The sequence below is a fragment of the Rana temporaria genome, chromosome 3, assembly GCF_905171775.1.
Source record: "Rana temporaria chromosome 3, aRanTem1.1, whole genome shotgun sequence".
Taxonomy (NCBI): domain Eukaryota; kingdom Metazoa; phylum Chordata; class Amphibia; order Anura; family Ranidae; genus Rana; species Rana temporaria.
This window is the reverse complement of record NC_053491.1, coordinates 494,928,722-494,947,475: the sequence shown is the minus strand read 5'-3', so window position 1 is coordinate 494,947,475 and position 18,754 is coordinate 494,928,722. Positions and strand designations below refer to the sequence as shown.

At 49.3% G+C, this 18,754-nt stretch overlaps 1 protein-coding gene across 1 annotated transcript; it reads right to left on the bottom strand.

Moving 5' to 3' along the window:
• Positions 1-5,696: 5,696 nt before the first annotated feature.
• On the bottom strand, positions 5,697-17,773 carry LOC120933848 (asialoglycoprotein receptor 1-like). Its single transcript, XM_040347260.1, has 10 exons — positions 17,643-17,773; positions 17,477-17,567; positions 17,265-17,378; positions 15,560-15,655; positions 13,863-13,919; positions 13,592-13,663; positions 13,003-13,077; positions 7,769-7,920; positions 6,424-6,530; positions 5,697-6,219 (listed from the first exon to the last, which is right to left on the bottom strand). Exons 2-10 carry the CDS (start codon positions 17,562-17,564, stop codon positions 6,072-6,074), a joined length of 909 nt encoding a protein of 302 aa, XP_040203194.1. The 5' UTR covers positions 17,565-17,567; positions 17,643-17,773; the 3' UTR covers positions 5,697-6,071.
• Between the last annotated feature and the right edge of the window lie 981 nt (positions 17,774-18,754).

The window sequence follows — 18,754 nt, the reverse complement described above, 5'->3', positions numbered from 1 at the left end:
TACTTGTTAAGGTATAGCAATGCGGGTAAGGGGTACAAATCTGAGATGACATAGATTATACAACAGTCATGTGGCCAAGATGGCCTTGGCCACATTCTAAGTGAAGGATTGACCTTCAGAAGGATTGACATTCCAGAAGGATTGACCTTCAGATCCCCCTCCTCCCCAGGTCTTTCCTACCTTTCCTCCGATGTCTCTTCCCCTCCTACCACCTCATTCCTCCCTCTCCACTTCCCCACTTTCTCCCCTCGTTTCCACCAGTGCCCCCCGCCCCCTCTTTTCAGATCTTTCCCCCCACTCCTCCCAGCTGTCGTCTCCCCCTTCTCCCAGTTCCCGCTTCTCCTCTTCCCCCTCCCATCCCTGTTTACCCCTACCTTTCAGCTCTTCCCAGCTCTTTCCTACCTTTCATCTGTTTCCAGAATGTTTTACCCACTCCTACCAGCTTTCTCCTCTCAGCTCCCGCCTCTCCTCTTCCCCCTTTAAGCTCCCTCTTTTACCCTTCCTTTCAGCCCCCCCCCCCCGCCCAGCTCGTTCCTACCTTTCCTCCGAGGTCTCTCCCCCTCCTACCGCCACGTTACTGCCTCTCCTTTTCCCAGCTTTCTCCCCTCCTTCCCCCCTGTGTCCTTCACCCCCTGTTTCCAGATCTTTCCACCCACTCCTCCGAGTTCCCGCTTCTCCTCTTCCCCTCCCAGCTCCCTCTTCCCTCCTTCCTTTGAGTGATCCTCCCCCCAGCTCTTTCCTACATTTCCTCCGAGGTCTCTCCCCCTCCTATCGCCACGTTACTGCCTCTCCTTTTCCCAGCTTTATCCCCTCCTTCCCCCTGTGTCCTTCACCCCCTGTTTCCAGATCTTTCCACCCACTCCTCCGAGCTCCCGCTTCTCCTCTTCCCCCTCCCATCCCTGTTTACCCCTACCTTTCAGCTCTTCCCAACCTTTCATCTGTTTCCAGAATGTTTTACCCACTCCTACCAGCTTTCTCCTCTCAGCTCCCGCCTCTCCTCTTCCCCCTTTAAGCTCCCTCTTTTACCCTTCCTTTCAGACCCCCCCTGCCCAGCTCATTCCTACCTTTCCTCCGAGGTCTCTCCCCCTCCTACTGCCACGTTACTGCCTCTCCTTTTCCCAGCTGTCTACCCTCCTTCCCCCCTGTGTCCTTCACCCCCTGTTTCCAGATCTTTCCACCCACTCCTCCGAGCTCCCGCTTCTCCTCTTCCCCCTCCCAGCTCCCTCTTCACTGCTTCCTTTGAGTGATCCTCCCCCCAGCTCTTTCCTACATTTCCTCTGAGGTCTCGGCCCCTCTGACCACCTCCTTTTCCCAGCTTTCTCCCCTTCTTCCTTCCAGTGCCCTCCACCCCCTCTGACCACCTCCTTTTCCCAGCTTTCTCCCCCTCCTTCCTCCCAGTGTCCTTCATCCCCTTGTTTCCAGATCTTTCCACCCACTCCTCCCAGCTCTCGTCTCCCGCTTCTCCTCCCCCCATCCCTCTTTTCCCCTTCCTTTCAGCTCTCCCCCCAGCTCTTTTAAACCTTTACTCTGAGGTCTCTCCCCATCCTGCCACCTCATTCTTACCAATCCATTTTCCAGCTTTCTCCCTTTTTTCCTCCCAGTGCCCCCCGCCCCGTTTCCAGATCTTTTTACCCACTCTTCCCACTTTCTCCTCTCAGCTCCCGCCTCTCCTCTTCCCCCTCTAAGCTCCCTCTTTTCCCCTTGCTTTCAGCCCCCCCTCCCTAGCTCTTTCCTATCTTTCCTTCCTCTCCTTTCCCCAGCTTTCTCCCCTCCTTCCCCCCAGTGTCCTTCACCCCCCTGTTTCCAGATCTTTCCACCCACTCCTCCGAGCTCCCGCTTCTCCTTTTCCCCCTACCAGCTCCCTCTTCACTCCTTCCTTTGAGTGATCCTCCCCCCAGCTCTTTCCTACATTTCCTCTGAGGTCTCAGCCCCTCCTACCACCTCCTTTTCCCAGCTTTCTTCCCTCCTTCCTTCCAGTGCCCTCCACCCCCTCTTTTCAGATCTTTTCACCCACTCCTTCCAGCTTTCTACTCCCCCTTCTCTCAGCTCCCACTTCTCCTCTTCTCCCTCTAAGCTCCCTCTTTTCCCCTTCCTTTCAGCTCCCCTCTCCCCATCTCTTTCCTACCTTTCCTTCGAGGTATCTCCCCCTCCTACCGCCTCGTTCCTCCCTCTTCTTTTCCCAGCTTTCTTCCCTCCTTCCTCCCAGTGCCCTCCACCCCCTCTTTTCAGATCTTTTCACCCACTCCTTCCAGCTTTCTACTCCACCTTCTCTCAGCTCCCACCTCTCCTCTTCTTCCTTTAAGCTCCCTCTTTTCCCCTTCCTTTCAGCTCCCCCCTCCCCAGCCCTTTCCTACCTTTCCTCTGAGGTCTCTCCCCCTCCTACCGCCTCGTTCCTTCCTCTTCTTTTCCCAGCTTTCTCTCTCCTTCTTCCCAGTGCCCTCCACCCCCTCTTTTCAGATCTTTTCACCCACTCCTTCCAGCTTTCTACTCCCCCTCCTTTCAGCTCCCGCCTCTCCTCTTCTTCCTTTAAGCTCCCTCTTTTCCCCTTCCTTTCAGCTCCCCCCCTCCCCAGCTCTTTCCTACCTTTCCTCTGAGGTCTCTCCCCCTCCTACCGCCTCGTTCCTCCCTCTTCTTTTCCCAGCTTTCTACCCTCCTTCCTCCCAGTGTCCTTCATCCCCTGTTTCCAGATCTTTCCACCCACTCCTCCGAGCTCCCGCTTCTCCTCTTCCCCCTCCCAGCTCCCTCTTCACTCCTTTTTTTCAGTTATCCTCCCCCTGCTCTTTCCTACCTTTCCTCTGAGGTCTCTGCCCCTCCTATCACCTTCTTTTCCCAGCTTTCTCCCCTCCTTCCTTCCAGTGCCCTCTACCCCCTCTTTTCAGATCTTTTCACCCACTCCGTTCAGCTTTCTACTTCCCCTCCTCTCAGCTCCCGCCTGTCCTCTTCTCCCTCTAAGCTCCCCCTTTTCCCCTTCCTTTCAGCTCCCCCCTCCCAGGTCTTTCCAACGTTTCCTCTGAGGTCTCTCCCCCTCCTACCACCTTGTTCCTCCCTCTCCCTTTCCCAGCTTTCTCCCTCCTTCCTCCCAGTGCCCTCCACCCCCTCTTTTCAGATCTTTTCACCCACTCCTTCCATCTTTCTACTCCCCCTCCTCTCAGCTCCCGCCTCTCCACTTCTTCCTCTAAGCTCCCTATTTTCCCCTTCATTTCAGCTCCCCCTGCACTGCTTTTTTCTACCTTTCCTCCGAGGTCTCTCCCCCTCCTACCGCCACGTTCCTCCCTCTGCTTTTTCCAGCTTTCTTCCCTCCTTCCCCCCAGTGTCCTTCACCCCCCTGTTTCCAGATCTTTCCACCCACTCCTCCCAGCTCCCGCTTCTCCTCTTCCCCCTCCCAGCTCCCTCTTCACTCCTTCCTTTCAGTTATCCTCCCCCCAGCTCTTTCCTACCTTTCCTCTGAGGTCTCTGCCCCTCCTACCACCTTCTTTTCCCAGCTTTCTCCCCTTCTTCCTTCCAGTGCCCTCCACCCCTGCTTTTCAGATCTTTTCACCCACTCCTTCCAGCTTTCTACTCCCCCTCCTCTCAGCTCCCCCTCCTCTCAGCTCCCGCTTTTCCCTCTAAGCTCCCTCTTTTCCCCTTCCTTTCAGCTCCCCCCTCTCAGCTCTTTCCTACGTTTCCTCTAAAATCTCTCCCCCTCCTACCACCTTGTTCCTCCCTCTCCCAGCTTTCTCCCCTCCTTCCTCCCAGTGCCCTCCACCCCCTCTTTTCAGATCATTTCACCCACTCCTTCCAGCTTTCTCCTCCCCCTCCTCTCAGCTCCCGCCTCTCCTCTTCTCCCTCTTTTCCCCTTCCTTTCAGCTCCCCCCTCCCCAGCTCTTTCCTACCTCTCCTCCGAGGTCTCTTCCCCTCCTACCGCCTCGTTCCTCCCTCTCCTTTTCCCAGCTTTCTACCCTCCTTCCTCCCAGTGCTCTCCACCCCCCTGTTTCCAGATTTTTCCACCCACACCTCTGAACTCCCGCTTCTCCTCTTCCCCCTCCCAGCTCCCCTTTCACTCCTTCATTTCAGTTATTCTCCCCCAGCTATTTCATATCTTTCCTCTGAGGTCTCTGCCCCTCCTACCACCTCACCCCCCAATTTTCCCAGCTTTCTCCCCTCCTTCCTCCTGCAAGTCTGAAAAGAAGGGTCACACACTGTAATGGCTACCCAAGTAGTGAGAGGGTATCAGCCGTTGGAGACGTCCTTTTCCCTGGCAAGTTGCGATATGCAAGTACAGCTGGTATAACCCCATCCACGAGATCCAGAGAGAGAGAGTCAGGTTCAGCTGTAAAATGAGCAGAATAATAATCCCATCGAATGCCCTTTCAAGAACGAGACGGGGCTATGTTTTGAAGGGTCAAGTAGACTGTTTTTAATGCTACATTCTCCTGGTTTATATCTAGTTACAAGCTGTTACAGGAACAATGAAACTCCTCGCCCCCTCCTCACACAGAGGGGGGCTTCAATACAGATACTTTGAGATACTGACATCCCCTTGAGCTAATCAGTATCCAGACATTTCGGCTCCGAGCTATATTTAACATGACCTGACCAGACACATTCCTTTATCAATAGAATTCAATTAACCTTTAGAATAATACACACTCACAGATAATCTTGTCAGTACAATACACAAAAGAGAGTCAATTAGCTGGAGAAGAGGGTGTGAAGGACTTTTATGCAATTGCCTATATGCTTCGGTTTAATTCTCTCCCTTCTATTCTAATGTCTGTGTGTTATGTGTAGAAGGTGATTTCATGTGGACCCGAATGAGTCATTCCTCTGCATAACAGACTGTTGAAATGTTAATGTCCCATCACCAGCCAGCTCTCTATTCTAAAGGGTAATTGATCTATTGTGTGTGTGAAGAAGACCTGTGTTTACCCTTAAGAGATGTGTATTGTATCGTCAGGCTAAATGATTAGATAATTGGCTCATGTTAATTATTCTGATTGCTTCGTTGTAGTAATTAACTTCACTGATGTCATTATCCAAAGAAATGTGCCTTGTCAGGGTCGGCTCCAAAGTGTCTACCTGTAATCTGTATGGGAGCCCCAGTGTGTGAAAAGGGGGTGGAGATTTCATTGTTCTTTGATTGATGATTAGCTTGTAAACTGTATATAACTAGCAGCATGCTGCCATTAAAGTGTGTCTTGTTCCAGCATTAAGCTTTGGCTCATGTGTGGGTTATTCGGCGATCCCAGGAATATTCCTCCTCATGGAATATTGGGTGATTTTATTTTATGGGAATGCTTGACGTGGATGTTTTCTACTACCGTCACAGAGGGCATTAGAATTTAGCAGTGAAAGAGTCACTCTACAATTAACACTTTGAGCTCAGAATATAATGTGGTAAATCCAATTGGAACAAGTCATTCGGTCCTTTGTATGTCCCACTGCATGATTATTTTAGATGTACAGGCAGAATACATAGTTCTGTTACACACACCACTGGTATCACCCACAAGAAAGTTTACTGAAGAAGTCAGGAGTCCCACACTCTCCTTCACATCACAGTGCACCATCTTACCTTGTGCTTCTGCAAGGAAGAGGAGAATTGTGAGGGCTACTTGAAATGGCCTGGTGGGCCTCGGCCCTTGTGTTTTATGATATACAGGATGTGCAGATCTTCACAGACATCACCAGATAAATACATTTATGTACACAGAGAATCATTGTGTGCATGATTTTATTAATACTGATCATCCACATAGAACACAATCCCCGCCCCTGAGGAGTTCATCCCCTGATCATCCACATAAAACACAATCCCCGCCCCTGAGGAGTTCATCCCCACTTGTTTATTCTCTGATATGTACAAAGTACAGCTAAGAAACTTCTGCTGAACATCGCGCATGGCAAGAACCCCTCTACTCATTACTGTATTGTGATTGGACACCCCAGAGATGCTCTTCAGGAACTATAGAGCCCAGCATGCCCTGCTGGTGCATTTTAGTATTTCATTAGTAGACTCATCACTGTGGTGTAGCAGAGGAGGAGGAGGAGTCATTGGGAGTGAAGATGTCAGGTGCTTTCCTGTTTGCTGGTCAAGAACTTTTCTTCTCACAGATATACGGATAGCTCCTGGAACAATGACCATCATTCCAACCACCTGAGCTTTTCAACTCAGCACAATCTTCTCCTCCTTCGAGACCGTGACCGAACCATTCATCAGGCTGACCAGGCTCCCAGAACCTGCAGGAGGAACCAAGGAAAATAGTGACTGGGCCAAACCTTTCACTGAGCAGAACTGATGGCAGGACCTATATAGAAAAGATGACCCAAAGAGAACCACCAAGAATACATCCAAAAAGGTAGACAAATCACATCTGACAAACAAGGAGAGCATTCAGATTATGGAACAAAGTCAGAGGGATGGGGGGGGGGTCAGTGTCTTACTTTGGAGTAGCATCAAAAGAAGTTCCGTCCACCCATTTCCAGGATCCATCCACATCTGTGAGACCGATCCACGCGGTCTCAGATTGAGAAAGTTCTTGTAGAAAAGTCTTTAAAAAGATAAAAAATAGATAACGTTACAGTGTTTATGTCAATGTCTATAGTATAGCTCTGACCAGGGGCATTGCTATGTGGCAAAAAGACCAGGGGCTTTAGCCTGAAGTCCAAGGCCGGGGGAGGGGGGTGGTGTGGTGTATGTGGCATGGGCTTTTTTTAGGCTGAGGGTGCGGCTTACCAATGCCCATCATCATAGAGATGCAGCCAGAGGAAGAGCCGAGGAGAGCTGCGGAACCGAGCGCCGAGCGAGGATGTGGCGTGGCATGGCGCGGCAGTGGCATTGTAACTCCTGCCTTCTGGAGCTTGCAGCGCCTATGATGGACGTTACACGTCCCGCGGTCCCGGCAATTGGACCAGTGGGATGTCCAACATAGGTGTTGCAGGCTTCAGAAGGCGGGGCCTGCTATGTCACTTGGCCACACTCGGCGGCGCTCGGCAGCTCTCGGGATCAGAATAGTCCCTGATCAACACTGAAGAAATGGCAGCACTTCAAGATCAATCAAAATTCTTATTTAATAGACGAACATCCCAAGTGTTACAGACAGTTCAAATGGTAGACGCGTTTCACACACTAACAGGTGCGCTTACTCATTATCATTATTCATCTACCATCTGAACTGTCTGTAACACTTGGGATGTTCGCCTATTAAATAAGAATTTCGATGGATCTTGAAGTGCTGCCGTTTCTCCAGTGTTGATCGTATGCGGAGGCGAAACGAGGCAGGCACCTGTGATATCATTAGGCTTCTTGTCTCAACTGGAGCAGCGAGTTCTTTGTTTGAATGGTCCCTACTCAGCGGCGCTCGGGGCTAACAACTAAATACTGCATGCCTGAGACTCTGGGCTTTTCGGGGACCCATTCGGGGCTCCAGCCCCCCCTAACGACGCCCCTGGCTCTGACATATACTGCAGTGCTGTAGAGAGAACACTGGGCCAGCCACACCAGTGTCTGTACCAGAGGAGCTTACAATCTAATGTCCCCTCCCCCACAGTCACACACTATTATTATATATTTATATACTCTAGATACAACATTCTGTAGACACACACGCAGAGAACATCTAAGTATATCCATTCTGCCCCCCTTGTAGTGGCCGTGGTACATGTGTTTGGGGATCAGCCCCCATTCCTTTCTCCAGATCTGTAGGAAGCCTTCCCATCACGGCACACCCAATGACCAGTCATAGGAAGGAAATACAGGCAGATCATATGACGCTCCCAGAATTCTCACATTTTCTTCCTCGCCATTAATGACCACCAAATGAGCCTTCTTCCTCTCGCAGTCTTTTTTCGCACTCTCCCAAGATCGCACACGCTGGGAAAAGTAGTAGCAGTTGAGGCCATAGTGCTTCCAGCCCACCTCACACAATGGATCAGTAGAGCCTGAGGGAAGGAGATCGACAAATATCAAATTATTCAACAGCAACACATACATCAACAAAGACGTTTATCATCCCAGAGACTCTGAAAGACGAGACAAACTTCACAAGACTTGTGTGCCATCAGGAGACAGCTCTGCTACCTCACATCTTCTAATCCCGGACAGTGTCACCACCATAATACTCATTTATAGTAATAAATTAAAGGGGCCCTGTCACCTATAATACCTAGACTGATCAAAAATGAACCGCAACCCAACAATCCATCAACACTGTCCATCCAATACTCCCAAAAACGATCATCTTCCTTTTCACCTAACATTCCAAGCAACCAATCAGCACCCCTTCCACACATTCCCAGCAACCAATCAGCACCCCTTCCACACATTCCCAGCAACCAATCAGCACCCCTTCCACACATTCCCAGCAACCAATCAGCACCCCTTCCACACATTCCCAGCATCCAATCAGCATCCCTTCCACACATTCCCAGCATCCAATCAGCATCCCTTCCACACATTCCCAGCATCCAATCAGCACCCCTTCCACACATTCCCAGCATCCAATCAGCATCCCTTCCACACATTCCCAGCATCCAATCAGCACCCCTTCCACACATTCCCAGCAACCAATCAGCACCCCTTCCAAACATTCCCAGCAACCAATTAGCACCCCATCCTTCTAATATTACCAACATCCTATCTATCTAAAACTCTGGACAATTCATTAGCACCTATCACATTAAAAACCCCATCAACCCCCTATCCACCCAGCACTCCCAACAACCGGCTAATGCCCTATCCATTCAATTCTCCGAACAACTCAACAACACCCCACCCATCCAACAGTTCCAACAGCCCATCGGCCCACCACCAATTCAACATTCCCAACAACCCATCAGCACCTCATTCACCCAACACCCCCAACAATCCATCAACACCCCATCCATCCAACACTCCAAACAACCCAAAAGAACCCCATCCATCCAACTCTCCAAAGAAAACATCAGCACCCCATCTATCCAGTTCTCCCAACAACCCATCAACTCCCCATCCTTGCAACAGTTCCACCATCCCATCCATCCAATATTCCCAACAACACATTAGCATAACACTGTCCACTCAACACAATAAACAACCAATCAACACCTCAACAACCCATCAACACCCATCCATCCAAAACTCCCAACTCCCCAAGGATCCCCCCTGTCACCGGTGCTTTTCAACATCTATCTTCGCCCTCTCTTTGATATTATCAGTAGCCAAGAACTACTCTATCACTCTTATGCAGACGATACGCAACTGTATTTTCGCATCTGCAACAAAAAGGATCATCATCCCAGTTTAGAGAAATGTCTCTCTTTGATAGAAAACTGGATGACAAAGAGTTATCTTAAACTCAACAGTTCCAAAACAGAACTTCTTATGTTTCACGCCACCTTAAAGAGTCAACCAGCAACAACCTGGACACCCCCGCCCATTCTGGGCCAAATCATCACCCCTAGCTCCAAAGTGAAAAGTCTCGGGGTCATCTTCGACACCTTCATGACAATCAGTCAGCGGAGCGCACCATCTGTTGCGCCTACTACGCAGACTTATTCCATTTATCCCCAAAGAAGACGTAGCAGTCGTGGTGGGAACAATCGTGAATTCCAGACTGGACTATGCTAACGCCCTTTACCTCGGACTCCCAAAGTACCAAATCTCCCGTCTGCAAGTCGTTCAGAATACGGCCGCCAGACTGGTGACTGGGAAAAAAAAATGGGAATCAATCTCACCTTCACTGAGAACCCTTCACTGGCTGCCAGTAAAAGACAGAATTGTATTTAAAGCACTCTGCCTGACACATAAGTGCATCCATGGGAAGGCTCCGCAATATCTTTGCGACAAGATAGAACCTCACAATTCCAATCGCGTTCTGCGATCCACCGACCAAAATCTGGTCAGGGTACCAAAAACCAAATACAAGTCCAAAGGAGAAAGAAGGTTTGCTTTTCAAGGTCCGAGACTATGGAACGCTTTACCAACCAGCATTCGGTTGGAGGAAAACCACCTGACTTTCAGAAGACAGATTAAAACTCTGCTCTTTTGATGTCATGAGACACGAACAACTAGCGCCCAGAAGCGATTCAGTTCGCATGCGCCGCGCTTTATAAGTTTTTCATTCATTCAACCTATCAACATCCCATCCATCCAACACTCTCAACAAACCATCAACACCCCATCCATCCAACACTCCTAACAACCCTTCATCACCCCATCCATCCATCACTTCCAACATCCCATCATCACCCCATCCATCCATCACTTCCAACACCCCATCAACACCCCATACATCCATCACTTCCAACATCCCATCAACACCCCATCCATCCAACACTCCCAACATCCCATCATCACCTTATCCATCCATCACTCCCAACAACCCATCATCACCCCATCCATCCATCACTTCCAACATCCCATCATCACCCCATCCACCCAACACTCCCAAAATCCCATCATCACCTCATCCATCCATCACTTCCAACATCCCATCATCACCCCATCCATCCAACACTCCCAACATCCAATCAACACCCCATCCATCCAACACTCCCAACATCCCATCATCACCCCATCCATCCATCACTCCCAACAACCCATCATCACCCCATCCATCCATCATCACCCCATCCATCCATCACTCCCAACAACCCATCATCACCCCATCCATCCATCACTTCCAACATCCCATCAACACCCCCATCCATCCATCACTTCCAACATCCCATCAACACCCCATCCATCCAAAAAAACCCAACAACTCATCAACACCCCATCCATCCATCACTCCCAACATCCCATCAACACCCCCATCCATCCAATAACCCCAACTCATCATCACCCCATCCACACAACACTCCCAACATCCCATCAACACCCCATCCATCCAACACTCCAAACAACTCATTAACACCACATCTATCCCACACTCCCAAAAACCCATAAGCACCCTATCCATCCAATACTCTCAACAGCTCATTAACATAACTCTCATCCAACACTCCCAACAACCCATAAATACCACATCCACCCAATCCCAACAACCCATCAGCACTACATCCTCCCAACAAACCATCAACTATCCATCCAACTGTCCCAAAAACCCATCATCATCCCATCCATCACTTCCAACATTCCATCAACAGCACATACATCCAAAATTCCCAACAACTCATCAACACCCCAAACATTCAACAATTCAAACATCCCATCAACACTCCATCCATCCAAAACTTCCAACATCCCAACACCCCATCCATCCAACACTCCACACAACCCATTAACACCCCCATCCATCCAACACTCCCAACAAACCAAAACCATCAACACCCCATCCATCCAACACTCTTAACAACCCATCAGCACCCTATCTATCCATTGCTCTCAACAACCTCTCATCACCCTGTCCATCCAACACTCCCAACAACCTATCAGCACCCTGTTCATCCAACACTCCCAACAATATATCAGCACTCTGTCCATCTAAAACCCCCAACAACCTAACAGCACTCTGTCTACCCTACACTTTCAACAACCTCTAAGTACTTTGTCTCACCCAGCACTCCCAACAACCTATCAGCACTCTGTCCATCCAAAACTTCCAACAATCTACCAGCACCCTGTCCATCCAACACTCCCAACAACCCGTCAACACCCCGTCCATCCAACACTCCCAACAACCCATCAACACCCCATCCATCCAACACTCCCAACAACCCATCAACACCTCATCCATCCAACACTCCTAACAACCCATCAGCACCCCATCCATCCAACCCTTCCAACAACTCATCAACATCCCATCCATCCATCACTCCCAACAACCCATCAACACCCCATCCATCCAACACTCCCAACAACCCATCAACACCCCATCCATCCAACACTCCCAACATCCCATCAGAACCCCATCCATCCAACACTCCCAACAACCCATCAGCACCCTATCTATCCATTGCTCTCAACAACCTATCAGCACCCTGTCCATCCAACACTCCCAACAATCTACCAACATGATGTCCATCCAACACTCCCAGGAATATATCAGCACTCTGTCCATCCAAAACCCTCAACAACCTATCAGCACTCTGTCCACCCAACACTTCCAACAACCTCTAAGTACTTTATCTCATCCAGCACTCCCAACAACCGATCAGCACTCTGTCCATCCAAAACTTCCAAAAATCTACCAGCACTCTGTCCATCCAACACTCCCAAAAACCTATGAGCACTCTGTCCACTCAACACTTTCAGCAATCTATTAGCACCCTGTCAACCCAACACTCCCAACTACCCATCAGCACTCTATCCACCAACACTCCCAACAGCATATCAGCACTTTACCCACCCAAAAATTTCCAAAAACCTATCAGCACCCTGTCCAAAAAACATTCCTAACAATGTATCAGCACCCTGTCAACCCAACACTCCCAACAACCTATCAGCACCCTGTCCACCCAACACTCCCATCAACCCATCAGCACCCTGTCCACCCAACATTCCCAACAATCTATCAGCACCCTGTCCACCCAACACTCCCAACAACCCATCAGCACCCTGTCCACCCAACACTCCCAACAACCCATCAGCACCATGTCCACCCAACATTCCTAACAATCTATCAGCACCCTGTCCACCCAACACTCCCAACAACCCATCAGCACCCTGTTCACCCAACACTCCCAACAACCCATCAGCACCCTGTCCACCCAACATTCCTAACAATCTATCAGCACCCTGTCCACCCAACACTTCCAACAACCCATCAGCACTGCACTTTGCGCAAATGTTTTTTATAAGGCTGCCAAGCTCATTTTTTTGCCCTTTTTCCGACAAACTGATCGGGATCTGGGAATGGAGATGCACTTAGGGTTTTGTTTAAAGTTCATAGGTCAAAGGTCAGTTAGGGTTAGGGTTGGAACTTAGGGTTAGGGTTAGAGGGTTAGGGTCAGAGTTTGGGTTTTCCCTTGAACAATAAGGTGTTCTGGGAAATGACAGTTTGGTGACTACATTTTCTGGTTCCTGGAATTAAATAAACTTACTGTTCCCTTTCCGGATCTCGTCTCTCAGTCCTGCGATGGCTTCCAGAATCCTCTGGATGTCATTTCCAAGAGAACCTGTAATATAAAGAACACCTCAGTGTGCTGTGTACATGTCCTTCAGACCTCTCTATAGTATACACATACAAATACATAGAGAAGTTCATTTTCCGATAGCCCTAAGTGAGGCAGTTATACCACCACAAAATTTCAACTCAGGTCTGCTTAAAGCCCAAGGAGAAAGAATACCAGATGGAGTTTTTTCTTTCAGTACAATCGTAAATCATCAACATTGGTTGAGGCACGTTTGGTCTACAATATGGAGCCAGAAGCCCAAAAAGGAGTAAGCCAAGGTTTGGCCAAATATCAAGTATTGCTATCTCCAGTATGAAAAGTTTAACCCTCTGAGAATTCCAAGCACAGCCTCAAAAGTGTCCAAAAACACCCATATTCAGGAAAGCCACCCCATTTCCATATAATCCCTGCCTCTTTACAGTCCATGGTTAGATCAATGCTTTGAAGATTTTCATAATAATGATCTCCTGACCCCCAAAATACATATTTCATGTCTAATATTGGAGCGAACGATTACCTGTTACATCATCAGATAAAATTCGGTTCACAGATGCCTCCATCCTATTTATTTTAGTAATTACACTGGAAGCTATGAAGAGAGGAAACCAATTATAAACGTATTCTGTACATCTATATGATGATAGACCCCCGTACTACACATATATGCCTTTTACCCCGATCACCTTGATAGATCACGTTCTACAGTTTATCAGTGAATTATGTTTTTAAAATGTTTGTTCACCTTTTGTAATTTGTACCCTCCACACTTCCAACCTGACCCAGCTCACCTCTCATGTCCTTTATGTAGGTTTCGATGTTGGTCAGTTTCTCCATCATCCTGGAATCTAGAGGAGAAGAACATTCATAAGATGAGGAGCCCAGACCCCCGTCACATAGTGTCTCCCCTCAGAGGTCCATCTTACCATCCTAGACCAGACCCCCGTCACATAGTGTCTCCCCTCAGAGGTCCATCTTACCATCCTAGACCAGACCCCCGTCACATAGTGTCTCCCCTCAGAGGTCCATCTTACCATCCTAGACCAGACCCCCCTCACATAGTGTCTCCCCTCAGAGGTCCATCTTACCATCCTAGACCAGACCCCCGTCACATAGTGTCTCCCCTCAGAGGTCCATCTTACCATCCTAGACCAGACCCCCATCACATAGTGTCACTCCTCAGAGGTCCATCTTACCATCCTAGACCAGACCCCCATCACATAGTGTCACCCCTCAGAGGTCCATCTTACCATCCTAGACCAGACCCCCATCACATAGTGTCACCCCTCAGAGGTCCATCTTACCATCCTAGACCAGACCCCCGTCACATAGTGTCACCCCTCAGAGGTCCATCTTACCATCCTAGACCAGACCCCCATCACATAGTGTCACCCCTCATAGGGGCATCTTACCATCCTAGACCAGACCCCATAACATAGTGTCTACCCTCATAGGGGCATCTTACCATCCTAGACCAGACCCCCATCACATAGTGTCTACCCTCAGAGGTCCATCTTACCATCCTAGACCAGACCCCCATCACATAGTGTCTACCCTCAGAAGTCCATCTTACCATCCTAGACCAGACCCCCATCACATAGGTTCACCCCTCAGAGGTCCATCTTACCATCCTAGACCAGACCCCGTCACATAGTGTCTCCCCTCAGAGGTCCATCTTACCATCCTAGACCAGACCCCCGTCACATAGTGTCTCCCCTCAGAGGTCCATCTTACCATCCTAGACCAGACCCCCGTCACATAGTGTCACCCCTCAGAGGTCCATCTTACCATCCTAGACCAGACCCCATCACATAGTGTCTCCCCTCAGAGGTCCATCTTACCATCCTAGACCAGACCCCCGTCACATAGTGTCACCCCTCAGAGGTCCATCTTACCATCCTAGACCAGACCCCTGCCACACAGTGTCTCCCCTCAGAGGTCCATCTTACCATCCTAGACTAGACCCCCGTCACATAGTGTCTCCCCTCAGAGGTCCATCTTACCATCCTAGACCAGACCCCGATCACATAGTGTCTCCCTCAGAGGTCCATATTACCATCCTAGACCAGACCCCCGTCACACAGTGTCTCCCCTCAGAGGTCCATCTAACCATCCTAGACCAGACCCCCGTCACATAATGTCACCCCTCAGAGGTCCATCTTACAATCCTAGACCAGACCCCCATCACATAGTGTCACCCCTCATAGGTCCATCTTACCATCCTAGACCAGACCCCCGTCACATAGTGTCTCCCCTCAGAGGTCCATCTTACCATCCTAGACCAGACCCCCGTCACATAGTGTCTCCCCTCAGAGGTCCATCTTACCATCCTACCCCAGACCCCCGTCACATAGTGTCACCCCTCAGAGGTCCATCTTACCATCCTAGACCAGACCCCCGTCACATAGTGTCACCCCTGAGAGGTCCATCTTACCATCCTAGACCAGACCCCCATCACATAGTGTCACCCCTCAGAGGTCCATCTTACCATCCTGGGACAGTTTCTCCACTCTGGAGTCCACTCCTAGACTCAGGTTCCTCAGCTTCACATCCAGGATCTGCTCTGTGTGATCCACCCCCTGACCTGCCGGAGACAAATAACCAGAATTTATCCCAGAAGATAAGGAATACAGAGGAGGACCCTGAAACTGCCTCCACCCTGGATCCTCAATTATTACTCATGGGAGATCTTCCAGAGAATGTGGTGTGGACAGTGGGGGGGGGGGGCGATCTTCCAGAGAATGTAGTGTGGATGGTGAGGGGAGATCTTCCAGAGAATGTAGTGTGGACAGTGGGGGGAGATCTTCCAGAGAATGTAGTGTGGACAGTGGGGGGAGATCTTCCAGAGAATGTAGTGTGGATGGTTTGGGGGAGATCTTACAGAGAATGTAGTATGGACAGTGGGGGGAGATCTTCCAGAGAATGTAGAGTGGACAGTGGGGAGAGATCTTCCAGAGAATGTAGTGTGGACAGTGGGGGGAGATATTCCAGAGAATGTAGTGTGGACAGTGGGGGGAGATCTTCCAGAGAATGTAGTGTGGACAGTGGGGGGAGATCGTCCAGAGAATGTAGTGTGGACAGTGGGGGGAGATCTTCCAGAGAATGTAGTGTGGACACTGGGGGGGGGGGGGATCTCCAGAGAATGTAGTGTGGACAGTGGGGGGGGATCTCCAGAGAATGTAGTGTGGACAGCAGGGGAGATCTTCCAGAGAATGTAGTGTGGACAGTGGGGGGAGATCTTCCAGAGAATGTAGTGTGGACAGTGGGGGGAGATCTTCCAGAGAATGTAGTGTGGACAGTGGGGGGAGATCATCCAGAGAATGTAGTGTGGACAGTGGGGGGAGATCTTCCAGAGAATGTAGTGTGGACAGTGGGGGGAGATCGTCCAGAGAATGTAGTGTGGACAGTGTGGGGAGATCTTTCAGAGAATGTAGTGTGGACAGTGGGGGGGATCTTCCAGAGAATGTAGTGTGGACAGTGGGGGGATCTTCCAGAGAATGTAGTGTGGACAGTGGGGGGGATCTTCCAGAGAATGTAGTGTGGACAGTGGGGGAGATCTTCCAGAGAATGTAGTGTGGACAGTGGGGGAGATCTTCCAGAGAATGTAGTGTGGACAGTGGGGGGAGATCTTCCAGAGAATGTAGTGTGGATAGTGGGGGGGAGCTCTTCCAGAGAATGTAGTGTGGACAGTGGGGGAGATCTTCCAGAGAATGTAGTGTGGACAGTGGGGGGAGATCTTCCAGAGAATGTAGTGTGGACAGTGGGGGAGATCTTCCAGAGAATGTAGTGTGGACAGTGGGGGGGATCTTCCAGAGAATGTAGTGTGGACAGTGGGGGAGATCTTCCAGAGAATGTAGTGTGGATGGTGGGGGGAGATCTTCCAGAGAATGTAGTGTGGATGGTGGGGGGAGATCTTCCAGAGAATGTAGTGTGGACAGTGGGGGGGGGGATCTTCCAGAGAATGTAGTGTGGACAGTGGGGGGGATCTTCCAGAGAATGTAGTGTGGACAGTGGGGGAGATCTTCCAGAGAATGTAGTGTGGATGGTGGGGGGAGATCTTCCAGAGAATGTAGTGTGGACAGTGGGGGGAGATCTTCCAGAGAATGTAGTGTGGACAGTCAGGTAAGTTACCTGTGATAAGTGTGGATGGAATGTGAGGTATTTGTTCAGAGACACAGTGAGAGTGAACTCACGTGTGATGGTGACGATGAGGATGATGATGATGAAGAGGAGTCCAGTACAAAGTGCTGACATAAAGCACATCAGGCCGGAGGAGAGTTGGGGGATCCACCTGTTCATGATAATTCCTGAAAGAGAGAATTGCATTGAATCAGTACCACTTCTCTTGTCCTGTATATCGGGTGTAATTCTCGGTATCTGTGGTGTTATGTACGGTGATTCATACCTTGGTAAGTTGAATGATTTTCTATGGGACTCTGGTTGAATGTTGGGTCTTCCTCAAGACGTTCTATGTCCTTATACCGCACTGACATGTCCTGTAGAAGACACCATTATAGACAGACAGATCCATATGTAACAGGATATATATAATTCCTCTCTCTTGGTCTCACCTAGTAGTATCACTGGTCTCGGTCTTGTGGTCTCACTGTTGTGGTCTCGATCTTGTGGTCTCGGTCTTGTGGTCTCGGTCTTGTGGTCTCAGTGTTGTGGTCTCGGTGTTGTAGTCTCACTGTTGTGGTCTCGATCTTGTGGTCTTGGTGTTGTAGTCTCGGTGTTGTAGTCTCGGTGTTGTAGTCTCAGTGTTGTGGTCTCGGTCTTGTGGTCTCGGTGTTGTAGTCTCACTGTTGTGGTCTCGATCTTGTGGTCTTGGTGTTGTAGTCTCGGTGTTGTAGTCTCGGTGTTGTAGTCTCAGTGTTGTGGTCTCAGTCTTGTAGTCTTGGTGTTGTAGTCTCGGAGTTGTAGTCTCAGTGTTGTAGGCTCGGTGTTGTCCTCTCAGTCTCTCTCTGTGGTTTGGAGCTCTCGATTCAAAAGTTCCTTCTTTTATACAATTTGACTCCCTGACTTCACTACATCCCTACCAGCTCATCACTTCGTAGGAAATAGGGGAAGTTCTACAATAATTCCTCAGAACTTTCCACAAGTCTAAACATACATCACAACAGTCATACTAAAATGAAAAAATGTGCGCTCAGTGTACACAATGATCAATTTTTGTGAATAGTTTAAAAATTTAAATTACTTAAAGCGGGGGTTCAACCAAAAAAAATGTTTTTAACATTACATCTAGCAGAGCCAGCATACTAAGGACATTTACTTTCGGCAGGTCATTTTTTTTTTTCCGTACATACCTTTATATTCTGATTTTGTCCAGGGCTTCCGCGTTCCTATCCCAGCCTGATTCTGTGGATCAGTTCCAAAGATAGGCACAGGGATACGCAGGCTGAACAGCAGTTCCGCCTGCGTATCCCTTTTGAGGATTTGGCCCATAGATATAAATAAAAACTAAAATATCCAGAAACACCAAAAAGTCCATAAAGTGATGAAAACATTTCGTAATGTCCTCCAATTCTTATCCAGTGCGACACCCAACCCAGTGCTCAGGAGAATAAAGGTAAGATATCTGCTGACCAGATCAATGGACCTTTCCAGGTCAATATTCACGTCTGTGAGGTTTATTACGCCTCGCACTTGGTGCAGATTACACCAGCCAATCCAGACATCC

Excerpts from the sequence above, each read along its gene's own strand:
- LOC120933848 (XM_040347260.1), bottom strand. The coding sequence starts at position 17,564 with ATGTCAGTGCGGTATAAGGACATAGAACGTCTTGAGGAAGACCCAACA. Across the intron at positions 17,379-17,476 it reads AAATCATTCAACTTACCAAG|GAATTATCATGAACAGGTGG; the intron begins GTATGAATCACC and ends TCTCTCTTTCAG. Across the intron at positions 13,664-13,862 it reads CTACATAAAGGACATGAGAG|CTTCCAGTGTAATTACTAAA; the intron begins GTGAGCTGGGTC and ends CTCTCTTCATAG.